This window comes from Equus caballus, chromosome 5 (genome assembly GCF_041296265.1).
Source record: "Equus caballus isolate H_3958 breed thoroughbred chromosome 5, TB-T2T, whole genome shotgun sequence".
In the NCBI taxonomy this organism is placed as follows: Eukaryota; Metazoa; Chordata; class Mammalia; order Perissodactyla; family Equidae; genus Equus; species Equus caballus.
The window spans coordinates 22,856,810-22,876,701 of NC_091688.1; the positions used below are offsets into that span (position 1 = coordinate 22,856,810).

At 37.4% G+C, this 19,892-nt stretch overlaps 1 protein-coding gene across 14 annotated transcripts in view; it reads right to left on the minus strand.

Annotated features, from left to right (window-relative positions):
• Positions 1-19,892, minus strand: part of RPS6KC1 (ribosomal protein S6 kinase C1) — a 172,106-nt gene that overhangs the window by 40,859 nt on the left and 111,355 nt on the right. For all 14 annotated transcript variants that reach the window (XM_001488504.6, XM_023640738.2, XM_023640737.2 and 11 more), the window contains one exon: positions 895-942. In XM_001488504.6, the coding sequence (XP_001488554.2) occupies positions 895-942 (48 nt within the window). The remainder of the gene's footprint in view (positions 1-894; positions 943-19,892) is intronic.

Sequence of the window (19,892 nt, forward strand, 5' to 3'; positions counted from 1 at the left end):
TAGGTATATCTTTAAAGCAGTAGACATTGTGAAATCAATTCAAATTCCTAAGACACAAAAGATATTCCCAGATTTAACAGGCAATTTCCAAATTCTATTCCAAAACAGTACAAAGGTTATTTTAAGTTTTCCCCAAATGAACAGGTGTGTGTAGTTTCTGGTGTCATACCCTGGTTTAAAAATCCAGGGAAAGCCCAGCGATGAAGTATACTCATAAAAAGAAATTTGTTTCAGTGTATGTCAACGTGACCTATTGCCATACTGATAAGTAAAAGTATCAGAAAAAGAAAGATAAAATTAATCTGAAATTGATTAATTTGGGATGCTGTAGAAATGCTTAAATTAGGATATTTTTAGAATAGGTACTGTCACAATCCATTTCAAATACAATTTCGCAATTACAAAATTTAGGGAGTTTTCTTTCCTTATTCATTTAGTTACAAATTGAGTTATATAGAGAATCAAAATTGAATTTATATCAAGAAGAGGGCCAGGGATGTAGATAACTCTTCCCAAATACCTGCAACAAAGACTTTAAGGCAAAACTTCAGCTCTTAAGAGCTGCAATCATAGTCAAAGGTGAGACTGTGCGTGGTCTTCAAAATGCATTGAGACGTATTTAAACTACACACTGTACATTTCAACAGCATGAAATGAGTCTTCAACTTATCCAAATTATTTTCCCCATTCTCTATAATCTAAAACTCCTTTAAAATGTACGCTATAGAGCATTTATCAACTATGATGGAAGGACAGAAAGTAAAACAAATACAGATTATCACAGACAGAAGAGAACATTCAACACCCAGGAAAAACACATTAAATATTATTTCTTTCAGAAGCATAATTTGAAAATAAATTTCTAAATTCATTAAACATACAAATTCTACTCACCTTTAAAATGAATGTCTGCTCTGTCCTTGTGTCCACTACAAGTAAAACCTACATAAAAGACATGAGTAATAATTTATTCACAACATCATGAAACATTAACTCATTACTTTTTAAAACTACACTTCAAGATTTTGGGGGGAGGTGTTGGCATTGACTATGCCAAAATTGTTAATTTCTGAATATATTTTTTTTAAAAAGCCACCGAATCACAGGATTAAAGTAGTCTTATCTAACATGGGTTTTATCATGGTTTCCTCTTCTAAAAATGATATATTTCAGAAACCTTACTATGCTTCCTACATTTATTTTAAAATACTTTTTTTTTTTTTTTAAAGATTTTATTTTTTTCCTTTTTCTCCCCAAAGCCCCTCTGGTACATAGCTATATATTCTTCGTTGTGGGTCCTTCTAGTTGTGGCATGTGGGACGCTGCCTCAGCGTGGTTTGATGAGCAGTGCCATGTCCGCGCCCAGGATTCGAACCAACGAAACCCTGGGCCGCCTGCAGCGGAGTGCGCGAACTTAACCACTCGGCCACGGGGCCAGCCCTTAAAATACATTTTTTGAAAGTAAAGTAAAAATTATTTTAGACAAAGAATTTTTCCTCATGAAACATATATGGTTAAGAAGAAGTAAAAAAAATTATGAGAATTGGTAAAGTCTCAATTTTCTTCCTAAAACTCCTTATATAGCAACTTGCTATAACGTGATCTCAACAACTCAGGCTCCAGCCTAAGGCATCATTTTGGTGCTACTTCTCCATCCTGGACTCATCCTTGACTCCTCTTTTTTCATCAGCAAATCCTGTCAGCTCTATCTTCAGAATGTATCCAGGATCTGAACTCACCCCACCACTTCCACAGCTTTCACCCTGATCCAAACAAAGACTTACTGGAATTTACAACAATGGCCTCCAACAGATCTGTCTGCTTCAGTCTTTTCTGCCCTATGATCTAGTCTCAAAATAGCAGCCAAGGTTTTCTTTTTAAAACATAAGTTAGACCTTGTCATTCCTCTCATTCAAAGCAAAAGCCTAAGTCCCTTCATGATCTCACACATTCCCCTCTCAAATGACCCGCTCCCCACACCCATCTTGATGGTCTTGACGGATAGGAGTGAATAGGGATAGGGAATTATCCTACCATATTAATATTTTATTATTTTGGAGACACTATATCAGAGGCTGGTAAACTTTCTTCTATAAAGATCCAGATAGTAAATATTTTGGGCTTTGTAGGCCCATGTGGTCTCTGTTGCAGCTATTCGACTCTGCCATCATAGCACAACAGCAGCCACGGTCTGAAACGGGCCATGGCAGGAGTATTTACACCACAAAAATCTGCAAACACTGTAAACAGGGCTTTTTCCCCTCTCCAGAGAATTGGGAGTGAAGGATGAAAAACAGATGTCAAGCTTGAGAAAAATAAAAGAATGGTGAGAAGAAACAGGGGAGTTAAGATGGGGAAGCAGTTTGAGAAAAAGATAGTAAATTCCATCTTAGACATGACGAGTTTGAGGTAATATTGACAACATCTTTGACCTCTTTTCTCAGTGCTTGATTTTTATACTACGTAAGACTCCATTTAATTTCAACTGCATATTCTCACAGATACTGCCTGAACTCATCCCTTCCGCTTCCCAAAGCCCTGTCCCCCCTAAAAGCAAAGTAAAAGCCTGTTTCTCCTCCTACAGTATTGAATAACACCACCATTCAGGTAACCCCCCCAAACTAAAAAGCTCCCTAAGCCACTATGAGTTCTCCCCTGTCCCTTACCTTCATAGACAGTGACCAACTCCGATCAATTCCACCTCCTAAGTATCTCTCTGATCCACCCTCCACTCTTTTCCCCACCATGTCTTAAGTGTTTACCAAGCGTATGCTTTAGCCATGTGTAATCAGTGTTAATTCTTTCAACCACTGAATGAGATCACTTTACCATTCCTACTCTGGGTATGAAGACATTATAGCTTCATCTGCAGAAGTTACAATGGTAGAATAACAGATGTCTACCATTTCTGAGACTTTCAGTGATAGAATCTTGAAAAGTACTTGGTATAGCCAGTTGTTATTAATATTGCTATTGCTGTTATTGCAGCTTCTCCCTGAAATGCTCCCCCAGCCACTTATCAAACAAGTACTCATCTTTCCATATTCAGCTCAAATGTCTATCTCTCAGTGACACTGACTCTTCTTTCTTTGTTCTCCCCCTGCATACAGTACCAACTTCTATTATAGCATTTCTAACCCTTCACTTTGGTTTTATTTGTTCACCTGTCTATCTCACAACCAGATTTCAAGCTTTTTATCAGCATATTGTAGATAGAATAATGGTCACCAAAAACGTTCATACCTTAATCTCCAGAACCTGTGAATATGTTACGTTACTGGCAAAAAGGACTTTGCAGATGTAATTAAGGTACAAACCTTAAAACAGATTATTCTGGATTATCTGAGTGAGCTCAGTCAAATCACATAAACACTTAAAAGCAGAGAACTGTCTCTGGCCAGCAGTGGAAAGCACAGAAATGAAATGGCAGAAGGCGAAATCAGAGAAATTGGAAGTATAAGAGGGAGGCACAGTTGCTGGCTTTAAGATCTAGAAGACCCACATGTAAGCACCAGAGAGAGGCCCCTATGAGCTCATAGCAAGAATAAGAAGGAACAGGCAGCTTCTAGGCACAAAAAGCAGCCCTTGGCTGATAAACAGCAAGAAGAGAGTTCAGTCCTATAACTGCAAAGAAAAGAATTCAGCCAATACCTGAATGAGTTTGAAAGTAGATTTTTCCCAAGAGCCTCCAGTAAGGAATGCAGCCCTGTTAGCACCTTGATCTGAGCCCAAGGCAACCCGTGTCAGACCTCTGATCCAAAGAAACATGACACAATAAATTTCGTTGTTTTAAGCTGCTAAGTTTGTGATAATTTGTTATGACAATAATAGAAAACTAATATAGGGCAGAAGTTATATTTCCTCCAACATATAACACATCCCTCTCCCATAGTTACTGTTCAATAATCATGCGAATGAATTCACTGTAAAAGTTTGGAAGGTAAATGGCAATATGGGAATGGAGCTTAGAAAATAAGTTGAGATTAAAGATTTCTATTTGGGCATTCTCCATAAAGAAACAACTAAAGACATGAAAATGTACCCCATTGGAGTGCTTACTTTATACCAGGCACTGTACTCGGTTTTAAAAAAGTAAATCATGTCATGCACTCAACAATCCAATGAGGTATACTTTTATTAGCAGATTTTACAGATGAGGAAACAAACATAAAACTGTTAACTTGCCCATGCTCACAAAGCTAAGAAGTGATAGAGGTAAAATTTAAGCCCTCGCAGTCTGGCTCCAGACTTCTTCCTCTTTAAACTGCTAAGCTATACTACTTATGTCTGAATTTTGAAAATTATAAATAGCTGAAATATTGAGGGCATATAAGACAACAACCACCAAAAGTGCAGTGAGAAAAGTTACAAAGAAAACATAGTGGTTCAGATGTCAGGGAAAGAGAAGCTTAAGACGAGAGTAATCGCCTGTGCCAAACAACAAAAAGAAGCCATGAAGAATGAGGACTGAGAAATGATTACTGCCCCAGGCAGTTAGGAAGCCTCTGGTAACTTTCAATACTGCACTATGCAGTGAACTGGGAAGGAGAGAAGCCAGACTGTTCTGAGTTAATAACAGGTGATAAGAAAACGGAAGTGACATATACAAAACCTTCAACAGCGAAATACGTCAGAACTCGGCAAAACACGAAAATGGAAGAGTTGATAGGATCATCAGGTTCAAACTATTTTGAGATAGGGTAGACCTATTCTCCCCATAATTTCCCTTTGAGCTATATTCTCTACCAATCTTGAACCTCCAAGGCATGGAAACACATTTTAAAAACTTGAACCTTGAGAGTTAAATTAATAGATTATGAGTGCAAAAAGGAGGCAGCACAGCCCTCTTTCTACAAAGGAGGGCTCAGAGCACATCTACTGAGTCTGTGAAGACACTTCGTGTTCCTTAAATCTCATTTGTTTTTACATCAAGTTGTGACCCTTTTAAGCCACTCACCAGAAGGCCAATCCTTCTTAAACAAGATATATCTACATGAAGTAGAAAATGTTTCACTAAAGGTGTGGAAGCTGTACAAGGGAAAGAACTTCTTTTTCCTACTGGAAGCCTCTTAATTGACTAAACAGAATATGCTTACATAAATTACGAGTGATATCTCTTCACTGGTCTCACTTATCCATGAAGCACGAAGTGGATCAGATAAAAGGCCAAATTAAGATGGATAAACACGGATAGGAAGTGCTGCTTTGTTTACATTTTTACTTTTTTCTCCTACCAAGTTTGTTTGCAACTAGACAACGTTCACATTGAGGCAATAAACACAAGAACATATGTGATTTTTTTTTAAATGTGCCCTTTGACTGTCAATTTCTCCCAAACAGGTGTTGGCTAAATGATTATAAATTGGCCTCTGGATACACCTCTTCAACTGAGCCGTACAGGGCTGGTGATAATATAATTAGACCTAAAAACATCAGGCTGGTGAATGCTTTCCATCTGTTTGGCAATAATGTTTAGTTAACAATGGTCTTTAAAAGAAGCACCTTCAACTTCAGTTCTTAAAGTTATTTATAGAGCCATTCTTAACACACCAGCACTCCTGCTAACAAGAGCTTTAGCCACTTGGAAATTATTAGCCATACGGCTGTATACAAAGAGAAACGACTGCATTTAACATCTGTATCTTTCCAAATTTACATGCTTCAACCTCATTTAAAGTCATTTGTTAATGAACAGTGCTATGGCACTGCATTAATATTATAGTTGCATGCGCAAAGATCATAAGGAGCCAAACATTTTTTTAATGCCAACAGTAGGCCAATCCGTAATGAAGCTGTCAGCATAAAGGACAAAATAATAGCTTCTTTAACCCTCAAACAGAATTTGTTCATTTGTAGACTAGAATACATCAATTTAAAAACTGCTCATGGGTTTGCTCACCTTTATAAAGACAAAAATCTAATTTGGTACTAATTTGATACAATTGTCTTTCCAATAAAAGGCTCCTAAAACCATCTTTTATTTCATGATAAAACAAGTACTATAACTAAAACTGTCATGAAATAATTATCTTGGATAGCATACCTTATTGAGAGAATACAATTAACGTATTTCTCCCTTTCATTTTTCACACTTACTTATCAGCACTATATTAGCATATGGTCTACCAGAAGAGATCACTCCATCTTTGCCTGTAGTAATACAAAGAATGACTGCTCCTAACTGGAAAAAAAGCAGACAACTTATCCCTTAAGGATTAGCCTCATCTGTTCTTCAATTCCACCAGCAAAATGAGACTTGTCCACTCTTCTTTCCTAACAGTAGTAGCAAAAGCTCCAAATGATTATAGGTCTGGGTCTTTTTGTTAACTAGAATAGGGAAGGCCTAATATTTAACTAGGTACCATGTTTGGAAAGACAGGAGGGGTGGGGGAGTATATCAAATCACCAAATGATCATTATTTTTTTAAGCATATGAAGAATAAATTTGGAGGAAAAAAAGAGAGAAATGCTACTATAAAGTCACTATAATTGTCATGGGGAAGTATGGAGAGTTCCCTTCAATGAGGATTAAGTGTCACCCATTCTGGAACCTTTTTAGATATTTAATTTAAACATTGACATTCCAAGTCTTTAAATCTCTAAAAATAACTTCAGCTCCAATTCCTTTAAAAAGAAAGACTACTTGGATAATTTGAGGGAACATCTGTCTACTTTGGGGCCTATTACTTCACGGGACTCCAAAACAATTAATAAAAGTTAAAAAAATGTTTAAGAAAAGTCTACAGAGATAATCACTTTGGACAAACACAGCCTTTCCCTTACTATGTTGCAGTACTATTCGTGCTTGCTAGATATTATGTGAACGGACTTCAACTGTGCAAGTTATACTACTGGGAATTCAATATAAATAAACATACCAGAAAAAAATGGGATCAACATAATAAAGAAGCCAGAGAAAACACACAGTCCAAATCTCCAAATTAGGCAGTTTTTCTCAAAATAAGTTTCAGATGAATAAGATAATACTTATATGAATAAGACAATACCGTGTTCTCTTTTAAAACAGTCCACTCTTGACCATTATTAGACGAGTTATTAACTAAACTCATCTTGACAGACTTACAGAAGCTGGTAATGCTATGGTTCTGTAGAAACGGTTTTGAACAACAAGCCTAGACCTTCGCTTTGCCCCCAATACTACATGATGATAATCCAATGTTATTTATATTTACTGCTGAAGACTCATCTCAAATATTCAAAACGTATTTCTACTTTAACTGTTCATTCCAAACCTTATTCTCATAAGATAACTCATAAAACCACCATCTCATTCAACCACCAGAAAACAAGGAATAGTACGAGGTGACCTTTAATACCGACAATTCTTCCCACTGTGGTCTAATTTTCTCTTTCTCTGGCATCAGAAGGCTAGCAATGTTCCCTGTACCATTGCCCAGCAACTCCAAAAGCAAAAGATGTAGAGCCTACAGCTTTTGTCCATCAGAAGTTGCAGCGTTAAGAGCATCAGCATGAACAGACTGTGCAGAGGCACTCCTCTCATATTATGCCATGAAACCAATCTGCTCTTGGTGGTCATATGCTCACAAAAGTTGTTTCACTAATGAGAACTGAAGTATGAAGAGTAAAATTTGACATGGATACTTATAACTCTGGCCTAAAGAATATTTTCATTTACTACTCTGAAGGATATATTTTCAGTAGAGAAAAGCATAAAATGTACCCCTAGGATTTAATGGGAACAGAAAAAACATCCTTTGGAGTCTTATCAGTGTTTTATTTGTGCTAGAACTTCCAAGAGGGCACATTATCATGAAGTAAGTGAAGAAACAATCCGGAAAAGGTATTGCTTTGTGGATTGACGGCAAAGTCAAAAATCACCAACCAGCTCAGAACAAGGTGAATTATCTGTTTGAGGCAGGTTGAGTTCTTCAGGCTTCTATATAACCTAGAACTATCTTCAAAGGTAGGAAACAACAGACCACATCTACCAGGATTCTATGGAGGCAGTACTCAAGACCCACATTTCCTTCAGTTGTTAAAACCCAAAATATCGTAACTCAAAGTATACTTTAAATGTTTATCCAAATACCTTTAACTCCTAAAATCATCCTCTATTTCAGTTATCTAATTATCTTAACTACAAGCAAACTGGGGTAGGGACGGGGGAAAAGAACCACATTAGGAAGAGCAAGCAACACAAAACTAAGCTGGTAAATAACTAATATCTCTATAAGAAAACAACTGATTTTAGATTTCTTTAAATGCCCAGACATTTGCAAAGGTTTTAGTATGCTAATTTTTTAATTAAAAGACATTTCAGCAGTGAAAGCTCTTTCATATGCACTACTGATTCTTCATCAAACGCTAACTTTCCAACTTAACACCAGTACAGCCGGTGGCAGCCTGAAGGTTTACCATCTGCTGCTACCCAAAGTCACTGTGGCCGCCTTCAGAACAGACGCATCAAAGCCCCAAGATAAGAGACTGAAGAAATACTGCCTAAGTCAGCAGAAGGGGATGGCGAACCCAGAGGCAGACAACAGCCAAGCTACCGGAAAATACGGAACATCATGAAGCATCAGTCACCCTGTAGAATATGTACCCAAGGTCACAAGAGACTTTAGCAGCTAAACAAAAAGACAAGAGAAATACTAAGACTAACGAAATTTACTTAAGTAAATTAAGTCAATGGGAAGATTTTTCTTTTTAAAAAAAGAGGTGAGGGTCTAGTCACATTTAAAATCACCTATAATTTTATTCAAAATAAGCTTTGTACAATGAGTAACATGAAATATAAACTTTAAGGTGTTTTAATCAGTCTGTCTATGAATAATAATACAGGTATACAATTTTTATGTAGTCATAAAATAAGGCATTTTGCTGTGAAAGGCTTGTTTTCTGGATACTATCATACCCACATTCCAAACATTACCCAAAGAAAACGTACTTTGAGACAGGGCTTTATAAAATACACAAGATACCAACTAAAAACTCTGATTTCTGGCTACTCAAAAATGCCATTTATTTATGGTAATGATCACATTTACCACAATACCTCATATAGACAAAATACTGTGGTGTCTTTTAAAATATTAAAAACAGAGATTCTCAAGAACCTAATTATATTCGATTATAATATTGAATAACTGGCATATATTCATCTTAAAAGAAATGAACTAATATGAAATTTTCCTGTGCTTCATATTTGCTTTCTGATTTATTTTTTAGTATTTTAAATGCAGCTAAAAGAAAATCAATACAGAAAATAATACAAAAAGCATCTTTTTATTCTTGGTTTTAAAATGGCAACAGATGCATTTAGTTTGCATTAATTCTAATCTTAATCCAGATATCTAAAAATTTCTCAAAGCTTGCACAGGGAATTAGTTATAAATTACTTTAAAACTAGGGCATTATTAAACATTCATGTACCATAAGAGTTGTCATGAGACCAGCCAGTGGTATAGTGGTTAAGTTTGTGTGCTCCACTTCGGCAGCCCAGGGTTCACAGGTTCAGATCCTGGGCACAGACCTACACACTGCTCATCAAGCCATGCTGTGGCAGCACCCCACACACAAAATAGAGGAAGATTGGAACAGATGTTAGCTCAATGACAATCTTCCTCAAGCAAAAAGAGGAAGACTGGCAACAGGTGTTAGCTCAGGGCCAATGTTTCTCACAAAAAAATAAATAAAAAAGAATTGTCATAATGAAGCCCATTTGTCCTGCCCTCTATTTAAACCGAAAACAACCACAACCTGTTGAATGCAACTACCTACAGTTTCTATAACCTAATACAATACTGTACTGTGTGTGTATGCCCCATTTAAACTCAATTTAAGCCTTCATATACTTAGTAACTTCAATATTAATCATGATTTGTTTTTTCCTTTTTCTCCCCAAATCCCTCCACTACATAGTTGTATATTTTAGTTGTGGGTCCTTCTGGTTGTGGCATGTGGGATGCTGCCTCAGTATGGCCTGATGAGTGATGCCATGTCCCCGCCCAGGATCTGAACCCGTGAAACCCTGGGCCACCGAAGTGGAGTGCACAAACTTAACCACTTGGCCACGGGGCCAGCCCCTAGTCATGACTTTTTTTAAGGGTCATAGTTTGTCATTGTGATAGCTAAAAATAGAGTAAATCTTACCAGAATAACTTTATCTTCCAAGATACATTATGAATCATAATTTTAGAAAAAGAAAACAAGCACATTTTGGTGGTGCTAAAACAGACTTACAAATACAAGTAATTTACTCAAAATTCAAAGGCCAGTCATTCCTACATTTTTCCATTCCTCCAAGGCATTGAAATATGGTTGGCAAAGTTTGTCTTCTTTGACAGGCTAATATCAGGATCAGGAAAGATAAAATGATTTAAAAAACGTTCCGGGGCCGGCTCTGTGGCCGAGTGGTTAAGTTCGCGCGCTCTGCTGCGGTGGCCCAGGGTTTGGATCCTGGGCGCGGACATGGTACCACTCGTCAGGCCACGTTGAGGCGGCATCCCACATCCCACAACTAGAAGGACCTGCAACTAAGATAGACAACTATGTACCTGGGGGGGGGGGGGGGGGGGCGGGTTTGGGGAAAAAAAAAAAAAGATTGGCAACAGTTGTTAGCCCAGGTGCCAATCCTTAAATTAACAAAAAAAAAGAAAAAAAAAAACGTTCCTCCATTTCCCATGGAAAAGTCACCTTGTAACCATGGGCCCTCCAGGATCAGTTCAACTGACTCCATCTTATCAAGAGTAGTTAAGAATTGCCTTTCAGAAAATGTGTAAAGTCACGTAGCCAGAGCATGCACAGAAGAAATCTTGACCTGAAATGAGCAGGGGACCAAAGATTCTCCTCCCCACAGAACCAAAGGACTAGAATTTAAGTCGGACTCTTATCAGGAGCGAGCGGTCCGTCACTCAGCAAGATCCTGTGTTACAATTCCTTCCCCACCTTACCATAAAAGTTTGGAACCTCATCATAAATGTTTACAACCTTACCATAAATGCTGGAAGCCCACCAATCAAAACCTGTCCCACCTGTATTTCTACGTGCCAGCGTGTCCTCCCTAATCTCTTAAGTTTTGCCCCAAATCCTGAATCGGGGAGACAGATCTGAGGGCACAAGCCCCAGTCTCCCTGCAGATCAATCTCACAGAAGAAAGCTGGTCTCTTGTCCCAAAAGCTGATGCTGTAATTAACTGGCTTGTTATGCACGTCGGTTAGCGGTAACAACTTGGCCAAGCCCCTGGCTTATTCATCTGTAGGCAAATAAGTAAATCTAGTCCTGTCCTAGAGCAATGCAAAATACCACATTATTTTCCAGAAAATAATTCAAAGAGTAATTATTTTGACCACAAACATGAATTTAAAATCTCTTGTATTCTGGGGCTGGCCCCGTAGCCAAGTGGTTGAGTTCGCGCGCTCTGCTTCGGCGGCCCAGAGTTTCGCTGGTTCAGATCCTGAGCGGGGACATGGCACCGCTCATCAGGCCATGCTGAGGCAGAGTCCCACGCGTCACAACTAGGACCCACAACTAAAATACACAACTGTGTACTGGGGGACTCTGGGGAGAAGAAGGAAAAATAATTAATAAATAAATACATAAAATCAAAAAAAAAATCTCTTATATTCCTATTAGCCAAATGTCAATGAATGGGAGCCATTTCTCAATGATGTCTCACACTAGGATGTGAAGTTAATGATTTAGTGAACAATGAAGCTATCACACAAATGTCTTTTATATATATATGCTAAAAGAGTTCTACTCTGTATAATTTTTCAAATCCTAGGCCTATACATCTATTACTTCATAAAACCTGCTTCCAAAGGACATGATGTGTCTTTGTAAGAAAACTTGATATAAATATAGCAGAAGGCAGAATATAAAAGACAGAGAAATTGGGTTTAAAACAGAAACACTGAAGAGCTAGGAAAAACATCCACTTATGAGGCTCTTCTCAGATCCAAATGCTTTAAAAGCTAGATCTCTACACCTTTGTCATTCTCATTTTGATCGTCTGTTTTCTGTTTTTGCGAAGCAACTTGCCCAAGGCCACAAAGAGATTATGCTAAAGAGAGGTTAAAACTCTGAAGTTCTGGGTTTATAGGCCCAAATTCAACTCAAGCCATTCAATTCCATAATGAAACCATTTATTCTATTTCTCTGGTTTGAATACTGAAGTTCACTTGGGATAATGACTTGATACTTAAATTTAGACGAAAATTAATTCAATAAAAAGTATAGTCTCTTGTATTTAGCTTTAGATCCTTATTTGCATTTGCTAGAAAAACCTAATACTCTAGTGCTGCTATAAACTATGTCCATTCATAGCCTGTATTAATATTTTCATTCTGCTACCAGATGTGCTCTGTAAATATGCTCAAATCAATTTATAGGCCCTGAAAATGGAAATAAATGCCTAAAAAATACATCCACATAGTTTTTCTGTAGCGTTCAGAATCAGTGCAGCGTACGCTCAGCTAATAAACGCCATCTTACAACGCTACCAGACACAGAGGCTACATCTTCAAGCCCATCACACATGTCCAGCTAAGCTGCCCATGTCAAAGGGAGCCCAGTTCCAACTCAGAGGAAAACGCCTTAAGAGCAAGGAAGATTTAAATGCTATTATTTTTAAATGTTTTCAATGGTTTGTGCTTTTGGAACAGATGAAGCTGAACTTCTGGTACTGATTAAAATTTAACAGTGTTTTAATATGACCCAGAACATTTATTTAGTATAGGAATACAATGTGTTCATGTTCTGAAAATTTCCAAAATATTTTAAAGTACATATGAAACACAAAGACAAAACACTCATTCTCAAACTGACAATTTTATTGACTGCAACAAAGTAGCCTGCCAACAACCTACAGGTATGTTCTAGGAGAGACGGTGAAAAGGGGAGCAGGAGGAACGTTTTGACAGTTTTCAGTTCAAACTAACCTTTTGCTCTGATCCTACGGCTGTAGTATATTTTGAGGTACAGAGTGTTGGAAATCTTAAAACACATATATTGTCTCTTTTTGTTCCCTTTACAACTATTCAGCAAGCATTTATTGAATCCTGACTACATGGACAGTATTATATTTAGTTAGGCATTATCAGAGAAAATAAAGAGGAATAAGATATAGTTCCTGCTCTCTAGGATAGGTTAACAATATATTTAAAGCCACCAAAGTCATACAAGTGAAAATAATACACAATTGTATGCTAAGCTTAACTCAAAGAAAGGAAAAAAAGTTACAGAGGAGGTAAGCATTCAGCTAAGTCCTAAAGAATGGACTAAATATAGACGGACAAGAAGGAAAAAAAAAGGAAGAACTGAAAAAGTTGAAGACACTAGAGAGAAAGCACGCTCTATGAGTCTGCCACACCCATGTTTGTGCAATTCCTTCAGCCTGGAACACTCTTCGATGAGCTAAATCCTACTCACCCCACATGTCTTTGCTTTGCTTACTCTCAGAAGCCTCTGGAGAGCCCCAAACAAGGTGCCCCTCCTATATGTTCTCACAATACCCAAGTTTACTCTGTCGACACAAATAATCCATAATCAATCTATAAATCAAAACTGGGGTGGGTTTATTACAAGCCAGATCTGAAGACTATAGCCTAGGGCCTTCCTTCCCCAAGGAAGGAAGGGCACCAAAGAAGTGGGGTGTACAGAGTGGTTATATACTGTCTTGGGACAAAGAGCATACATCACATATGACAGTAATGTCCCTTTTACAACTGTCACGAGATGCTTAGCTGGCCTGGCAGATCAGTGGTCAGCAGGTCAGTGGTCACAAGGTGAACACAGCAGGTCAGTAATAAATCCTTAGTTCCCAGTAATAAATCCTTAAAGACATGCCAGTATGGGGGGAAGTTACATCCCTCTCTTTAGGGGCATCGTTCTTGTCTTTGGGACATAGTAAATGTTTAAAGCAGATACACAATGCATGCTCAACAGGCCACATGAGGTGCTTTTGGAAAAACAAGGTCAGGCCGAATTAGTTTTAAACCAAATGGCTTCCTCATATACTCCAATATATCCTATTGCTTGTCATTTATTTATCAACTTCCTTCACCCAAAGCACTTTTCACGCTGTATTGTAACTGCCAGTTTATTTATTTATATTTCCCAGTGGAGTATAAACTCTAAGAGGGTAGAGATTAGGTGTATTTTATTCACCATTATACCTCCAGTGGCTAATACCACACTTGACATACAGGAGCTCGGTAAATATGTGCTGAATGAATGAATGAATAAATAAATAAATAACTAAATGAGATAGAAATGGAAAAGACATGCAGAGGAACGTGAGGAGGCAGGCCAATTAGAATAAATGGTCCTTCTACCTTTTCTGTGATAATGTGAGTAAGGAAGTATCATTCATTCATTCATTTTTTCAACACATATATTTGAATATCTGCTGTTTACAAACCACTATGCTAAATGCCAAGAATACAAAATTAAATAAGATATAGTCACTAAGTGGTGTTTGACATGTTATAGAGACTTATTCTCCCCAGACACTATCTTGAGCACAGGATCTAGATTATCTTTTCTGTCTAATAAATGTCTGTAAACACTGTGCCAAAATAAAGAAAAATGTTAATTTTTAGAAAGAAGAAGAAAAATGCTTGGTCATTTAAGGCATATGACAGTTTGCTGGAGGAGTCATAGAAATAACATCAAAAACTACCATACAATGTGGATGAATGCTGTGACAGATAAGTTCAGGGCACTAAACGGACACAGCAAAAGACATTGAAAAGAGACAGTAGAGGTAAGTAAGGGAGGCTTCCAGGAGAAGAAGACAATAATTAAGAATGAGATGAAATTAAGTGAGGAAGAAAAGGTCACTCCAGGTAGAGGTGTACATCACATGTGAAACATGATGCCTTGTATACCTTACAAGTTCAACAAGGCTATGACCAAGAAAGCATGTGGTGTTGGTCTGGGGAACGAGGGAGAAGAAACAAGTTGATAACCAATAGAGAAAGCAGGGGCCAGATCACAAAGGTCTTTGTCGGCCTAGCTAAGAAGTTTGAATGTTATCCTAAAAACTATGTGAAAGTATTAAAGGATTTTAAGCAAGAGAGTTATTAGTTTTAGAAAGATCACTTTTCTAAAGCATCAGTTTTATGACTTATTCAGGCAGCACTGCTGACAATGAACTGGAGGAAAATCAGACTAGAGGCAAATAATAGTACATCTTAAAAGGGGGGATAAAGAAAAGAGTGCATACCTTTAAAATTACAAATAATTTGGAATGCCTAAATTTTCATTTGAAACACAGATGAAGGAAAGATGAGTTAGATGTAACTAGCAGTACCCAGAGGGTACTGGGTCAACCTGAAATAATTATTCTAGCTATATGGCACCTACAAGACTCCGTTGTATTTTGTCAAAAAAAATTTGTTAACAACTTGAAAAAGTCAACAAAGGGACCGGCCCTGTGCCCGAGTGGTTAAGTTTGCGTGCTCTGCTGCAGCAGCCCAGGGTTTCGCTGGTTCGTATCCTGGGCGCGGACATGGCACCGCTCGTCAGGCCATGTTGAGGTGGTGTCCCACATGCCACAACCAGAAGGACGTGCAACTAAGATATACAACTATGTACCGGGGGGATTTGGGGAGATAAAGCAGAAAAAAAAAAGTCAACAAAGATATGTTGATCAAAATTATGGACACCATGAAGCTGAGAGGGCTACAAAATGTGATAAATTTAACATTCTCTTAAATATAAATCACTATCCCCTATAGAAACACTAAATACATTAAATATGCATACATACATATACATTAAATAACAGTAAAGAAATTTTAAAAGACATAGAGTGATACTACAAAAGAAAAACAAGAGAGGAGACGAGAAAAGATGGAAAAACTTTAGAAGACAGAAAACAGATGCTAAATGTCTATCGGAGGATAAACCAACAAAAAGCAAGCCAATTCTTACTGCAGAACTCCAGAAATGAGAGGTATCAGATATCTCCTGAAAACAGAAGGATTGGAAAAAGTCTACATACTCTTTGCCACTGCACAGCCAGCTAGGTAGCTGCCCTGCTCCTCCCCAGCAGAAGACTACGGTTCATTCTCTGAAGCTGTGGAATCAGACAGACAGTACAGACAGCTGAAGGTGGGACTGAGGAGTGGTATTTAAAACAGGCATTATGTGAAAATCTGCACATCGAATTGGTGAGGACGTAGTCCCCCTTCCATCACTGGGCTCCCAGAATGCTGCTGGTTTTATACTAGATCTGTAGGTAGGCAATTGTAAGGTTCTTTTCTAAGGAAACCAATTGGTCTAAAAAATAAGACATAGATACTGACATTTATTAGGTCTGCTAACAAAACATCTGGACTGTTACCCAAACTGAAAGTCACCAAATGCCCAGCTCAACAAATGAAAAAAAGTCCCACACTAAAACATACCATGTGAAATTTTAGAACAGTCAGGACAAAGAGATGATCCTATACAACCCTGACAAGAGAGGGAGGAAGAAAAAATAGATCACATACAAAGGATCAGGAATTGGAACACAATAAAGAAGACTGATGAAGGGAATTCCCAGAATAACAGGAAGTGGCAGAGTGAAGAGGAGAGCTGTGTAGCAGGCCGAGAGAGCAAAGTCATCCAGACTTGAGCAGAACACAGAAGGAATCCAGGAGAGAGGGCTCTGAGAAAACCATGGATCTGAAGGATTATCTGAGGTGTCTGATTGTATTGAGAGACGTTTTAAAGTTCTGTGGGAGGATGTAGGAATAAATAATGACAGGCACATAGGAAAAATTAAGCAAATTTAAAAAATGAGACAATTTATAAACCCTAAGAAAAACCAAAATTTTTTACAAGGAAGACCCAGAGATATTTCAACAGATTGAAATTTAGGCCAAATTTAAGCAAAATAAAACTAGAAGGAATAAACATAAAAACAATACCAATCAGAAAGACAACATAACTATCTTGAAATAACTAAAAAATGGTTACTGGACAAGGGAAGAATTAAGACCTAAAGTAGCAGGATTTAGCTCAAGAGAAAAAAGGACTTTCTAAGAGTTTCAACTGTGTAAAATGGAATGACTGACTTTGAAACACTAAGCAGCTCTGTCTTTATTCATGCTTCTTTACAGCCCCTTCCACGCTGCTTTAGAATTTACATACTGACCGATACGTCTCCTGCTGGACCAAAGAGAAGAACCATGTCTTATACACCGACCGTAATATCCCCAGCATCTAACACAGCCTGCCCCAGGCAACACTCAAAAGAAGTTTGTTAAATTAATAAATAAAAGGCCCTGAAGCTGAACGGCCTGTATTCAAGGGTACAATACAAATGGGCCACGAGATCTATAATATACTCGGTCAGATGACTTTAAAGTCCTTTCTAACTCTGAGATGTATACTCCCCAGGCCATAGGGGGTAAATGAAACTAGTACCTTTACTTTAAAATTACTTAGGTTGTCCTATTATAAAACTCCCCATACAAACGTATCCCTAAAAATATGTTAGAGGATCATACTTTAAATACTAAAAGAATTTAAGTTCTTTGGAACAAAATCATTATTAATCCAATATATTAACATTAATATCACATATAAAGGGTTTTGAAAGTATAGAATTCATTATATATACTCTTAATTATAATTAAGATATGTATTTAAACAACAGGGAGACAGAATAACACATCAAAGCACTGAACATTATGAAACATAACTAAAACGCATGTGTGTATCAAAGATGTCCCTAATTTTAAAAAACAGGTATACTAGACGTAGTTCCTTAAAGATGACATTATTAATTATAATCAAAGCCTGTCCTGACTCTAAACATAAAACCTAGGGGTAAACAACATTCTCTTCAACAATATACATAAATTAATTTGTGGTTATTAACGTTATCTGCACTATCTGGCCCTATTAGTAACGATTCCTTAGCCTCTTAGTCACTCTTAAAGCTTTGACTGAGAGGATTCCCTCCTCCACCCACAACACAGCCTTTTAAACTGCCTCATGCAACTGCTTTATTGCTTTCCCCACGTTCACAATAACTGGTATTCCATGGGATTCTTAAAACTACGACTTCTGTCTGTCCAACTTGCTGCCCTCCTGCTCAGTATATAACTGTCTTCAGCACAAGATCAAGTGTCTCCTAATGGCTGTCTTAATAAATCAACAGAGTATACTACAAGCAGAAATCACATTCTGACACCAACTTTCTTTGTGTCATCCTCCAACAAAGATGCATGAAATAATAGATTAAGCAAGGCACACAACACAATTCTACTTATGTATGAATCCAAAAAGAAGTATTTCACACTTTAATGCATACCACAAGCTGCCTGGGATTGGTAAAATGTTCACAATGCCCAAAATAGTCTGGCCAGTATTAAAATGAGGTGCGTTCATGTGCCAAATGCCATTGTACTTGCAAAGCAACTGGACTCATTCAAGTCTATTATAAAAATTAACAATTACATTAAAAATTGCTTACTGACAATTGTGAAAAACTGTTTTCTTTACAACTTTTGCAGATTTAGGCTGCTAGAAGAGAGAGTTTAGAGGTAGTTATGTAATCTGTTCCAATATACTCTAACATGCTAATTACTCAGGATCACTAACACTGAAAACTAAAACCAACCTCAAGTGCTGTGCTGCAAAAACACAACGGACACAAAAAGTTCTCTTTCTGACTATTAAAAAGAAACTAAGAAACAACACTAAAAGTAAATCATAAAGAAAAGATTGAGAATATAGTGGATAAAAATTTAACATCATACATAAAATTAAAAAGCAAATTAATACGTAGGGGTTGTCTCCCACCTCCGTCATACGTTAAAAGTCAACAAATCAATTCAACGTCTATTTACTGTCTGTCTGTTCAGGTACTGTACCCAACACGGTCGAAAGCATGATGAACATACCAGGTATGGTCTCTACAGAAGCTTAAAGTTCAGCATGGGAGAAGGGCAATCACAAACACTATAATAAGTTCTATGCTGCAGAATTACAGGTGCAACTGGAACAAAAAAGATTCAGACATGGGACCTTCAGAGAGCTCCTTGAAAACTGGAAGGCTGGAGGAAGAACAGGAGTTTCTCACAGATGCAGATTCATTCTTAAACTCATAGGAGGCTATAAAGAATCTCAGAAATACTCCTGGGATGGAGAAAAGAGAGAAAGAGGTCCCACCACGATGCAGGTATGAGCTACCAAGTCAGTATAATTTAGATGTTAATGTCTTTATGACATCATTTGAAAACATAGTGTATGGGGCCTAGGTGTGTGTTACACACAGAAAAAAGACAGGAGGAGTATATATCAAAATGTAAAAATGATTCTCAGCGAGTGGCAGGGTTATGGGTGAATTCTATCTTTTTAATTTTAGCTTTCTTTCACAACTTTTCCACAATAAACAATGTATTGTTGAATGTATTATTGAAATTTTTGTGTTGAAGAAACATGAGAAAAATAACTCCTGCATATTCAAGGCAAAGGTTTACAAATCTTTATATAAAGAGAGAAGTCTTAAAAATCACTAAGAAAACATAAACCTCTAATTAAAAAATATGGAAAAAGGACATGAAACTGTTATTTCATTAAAGAAGAAACACAAAGAACCAATAAAAATTTTTAAAAATTCATCCTCATTAGCCATTAAAACTGCATATGAAAATGATAAGGAAATCCAAATTTTCAACTAGCAAATGCCATTTGTTGGTAAGGATGTTAGGAAATAGGCCTTCTAATACACTGGCAGCAGGAGCAGATACAGGCACAGCTCTTTGTATCTTGCTTTGCTTCAATGACTCCACAGACACTGTACGTTTTACAAATTGAAGGTCTGTGACAACCCTGCATTGAGCAAGTCTATTGGTGCCATTTTTCCAATAGCATTTGCTCACTTTGTATCTCTTTCACATTTTGGT